At 39.1% G+C, this 3024-nt stretch overlaps 1 protein-coding gene and 1 long non-coding RNA gene across 2 annotated transcripts in view; one reads left to right on the forward strand and one right to left on the reverse strand.

The window, feature by feature from the left end:
- Window positions 1–17: 17 nt before the first annotated feature.
- On the reverse strand, window positions 18–2236 carry LOC106537357 (uncharacterized). The gene is made up of 5 exons (XR_001312640.1): window positions 1766–2236; window positions 1347–1428; window positions 881–1078; window positions 629–774; window positions 18–337 (listed from the first exon to the last, which is right to left on the reverse strand). It is a non-coding gene; the product is annotated as an uncharacterized LOC106537357 (long non-coding RNA).
- Window positions 2237–2376: 140 nt separating this feature from the next.
- LOC106537356 (segment polarity protein dishevelled homolog DVL-2) overlaps window positions 2377–3024 on the forward strand; it is a gene marked incomplete in the record, with an annotated part of 19512 nt that continues 18864 nt past the window's right edge. Inside the window, 1 exon segment of the mRNA XM_014034734.1 lies at window positions 2377–2857. Within this exon segment, the coding sequence (XP_013890188.1) occupies window positions 2697–2857 (161 nt within the window).

Here is a 3024-nt window from a genome sequence, read left to right on the forward strand (position 1 = left end):
ACTTTCAACTTCTTGCCTTTTTTTAAATGTAAGGAGTAAAAGTATAAAGTAGGCTAAAAATAATTACTCAAGTAATACCCAAAAATTCTTCTCAACTACAGTAAGAAAGTATTTGGACTTAGTTACTTTACAACTCTGAATTAGAACAAGTGTCACTGATTGACTGAKTGTAGGTCTCTATGAAACCTATGTTCTGTCAGATATGGTCTTGTTTCTCCTCTGCTCCTGTCTGTTGATGTTGTCTCGATGCCAGAACTTGGCCAAAACTCGCTCCTGCTGTGTGACAGCGCTGAAGTCCACCGTCTTTATTTGAGGCAAAGCAGAAATCACACAATTCCTACAAACACACAGACAAAAAAGCAGTTACATCAGCCAAAACAAAACTGAATGCTGAAGACACTTACAGCCATGCAAACCAAGTTAAAAAAATTGTCACAATGATGCTCAGTTTTCACTTTAAATCTGTGAAAAAACTGCAGATTTATAAGAAACTTACTCGGTGGAAGACAGTTTAACAGTAGCCATTTTTTGGTGCAAACTGATAAAGTTTAGAGACAGGTCACTACACTGGATGTTGAATTTGATCAGTTTTTTAGCATCTGTTGCAGAATTCATGCATGCGTACTACCTGTACGTCTTGTTTTCTATGGGATTTCCATGCAGGGTGATGGAGTGAAGATGAGGCAGAACGCCCAACCTGTCCACCTCTGACAGAATGAAAATGTTGTTCCCATGAAGATGTAACACACGGAGGCCATGCAGCTCGCACAAAACCTGCAAAAATATTTCAGCACAAGCTATACTTGCAACAAGCAATTCAATACAAGGCACCTTTAATGAAACAGATTTACTGTTTAAAACAAAGAAAGAAAGAAAACACCTGGTCTATGTGTACGATTTTTATTAAAGGAAAGGTCGAGGCGTGAGGGTTCAGCCAGGAAGTGGCTGACAGTGCTTTGGAGCTCATGCAGTTCTGTGATGTTATTGTTATTCAGACGCAGAGATCTGCCGAGGTATTTCCTCTCTGGGTTTCTCTTTAAAGGCCGCAGACCTCTCCTGGGTTCCAAGGTGACTGCATCTAAAACAGTAATTAAACTGAACCTTTTTGTACTGTTCATGGTGGGGAAAATGCTCAATAATACTCACACAAAACAAAGCATTGGTAATAATCTTTGTTCAAAATCACAACACAAACATGCAGAAATCAAACGCATTTGTTGTAACTCGAGTTTTTCTGTATCTTGAAGAATCAAGCAGTGAAAATGTTGGAAATACTGAGACTCCTTTTAGAAAACAACCCACATAYTTTACCTCCACAGAAGGGTATACCCACCTGTGACACCCACCTGTCAGTTTGCAAATACTTCTGAAAGATAAATCGATTGGAGCTCCGTACATTGTTGAGACAGCAGTGAACACCTCACCCACCTGTAAATACAACATGAGTATATTTAACACACACATGTTGCTGTTGTTGCAACATTCTGCTCCATTCTATTAAATATGGAAGCCCATTTCTGCCACCCTGAGAAAGAAATAAAACTTGTATCTCATAATTATGACTTAGATAGCTAAGTCATAATTATGAGATACTGAGATACTATCTCATAATTATGAGATACTATCTCGTAATTATGAGATACTATCTCATAATTATGAGATACTATCTCATAATTACGAGATAGCTAAGTCATAATTATGAGATACAAGTTTTATTTATTTTTTTATCAGGGTGGCGGAAATGGGCTTCCATAATTAAACTTACCAAYCGAGCTGTGGATAACAGCGTTTCCTAGGAAACTACAACAAACAAGTGCATTGTGGGAAATGTAGTAATCCAGTCTAGATTACAGCAACTTTATTTAATTAAACTGTATCACTTTAGTGGTTTGCTGGTTTTGTTAATCACATTTTAGATACTAAACTATTTAAGTATCCAGTATCAGAGTGCTTTAAAAGAATAAAATACTCAAACCAGAACTACTGTGCGTAACGAGTGAGACTTGCTGCTGTTGTGTTGTAAAAAATAATAACCCGTTCCGAAAAGTGTCTCTGTATTACCGAGAGGGAGAAAGTTACAACTACAAAATGTGCACGATTTACCACCATCTATCTGTCTTTCAGTTTATTTATCACTGAGTAAAACGTTGCTTTCCACGACAAGGTGTTTTATTTGGGAGGTGTGCTTTTGTTCGATAAAACACCCAGATAAGAAGGGGTTGCAGAGAACCCATTTCTCTTATGGAACAGCACGTAAAAAAAGAGGGGTGCGTCGTGACGTCACACGCCGCGTTGGCTCACGCAACAAGCGGTGAAAAGTTTTTCAGAGCCCCCCTCCTCTGTATGTTTTTGTTGGGGGAAAAGTTGCTGGAAGTTCGGTGGTTTGAATGTAGCGTGTCCGCAGAGCTTCGGCCCCTCGTTTAAAGAGGCAATGCGACTCGTTTAAAGTCGGACATTTTCAGGGTTTTTTTTTAATTCCTTCGCGTCTTTTTCGGCTCGGAACTAAAACAAGATTAAGCAAAAAGCAATCTCAGTCAGTGGCCGTTTCATCCAGCTTTAGCTGCTAGCTCCGCCGCTAGCTAAAAAAAAGAAGAAAAAAAAAGTCCCCCAACAAAGTTATCGCTACCTCGCCTGTTCATCGCTCCGTTCTTCTGTGAAAAACTTCCAGGTTTGTGGAGAAGGAAAAAACTGCAGAAATGGCGGAAACCAAAATAATTTATCATATCGACGAGGAGGAGACGCCGTACTTGGTGAAGATCCCCATAGCTGCCGAAAATATAACTTTGCTGGATTTTAAGCAGGTTCTGAACAAGCCGAACTACAAGTTCTTCTTCAAGTCTATGGACCAAGACTTCGGGTGAGCTTTTTTCTGCAAGTTTAATAGATAGAAAATCTGATACAAACTAATTGTGTCAGTACTTTCTGAGTACAATTATTGGACCAGCTGCAGTGGGAATATAAATGAGTTATTTTCCTGCTACATCTTTAAGTAAGTGTTTGCAGGAGGAAACATCATCCTTACAA

The sequence above is a fragment of the Austrofundulus limnaeus genome, unplaced genomic scaffold (genome assembly GCF_001266775.1).
Source record: "Austrofundulus limnaeus strain Quisiro unplaced genomic scaffold, Austrofundulus_limnaeus-1.0 Scaffold2266, whole genome shotgun sequence".
NCBI lineage: Eukaryota > Metazoa > Chordata > Actinopteri > Cyprinodontiformes > Rivulidae > Austrofundulus > Austrofundulus limnaeus.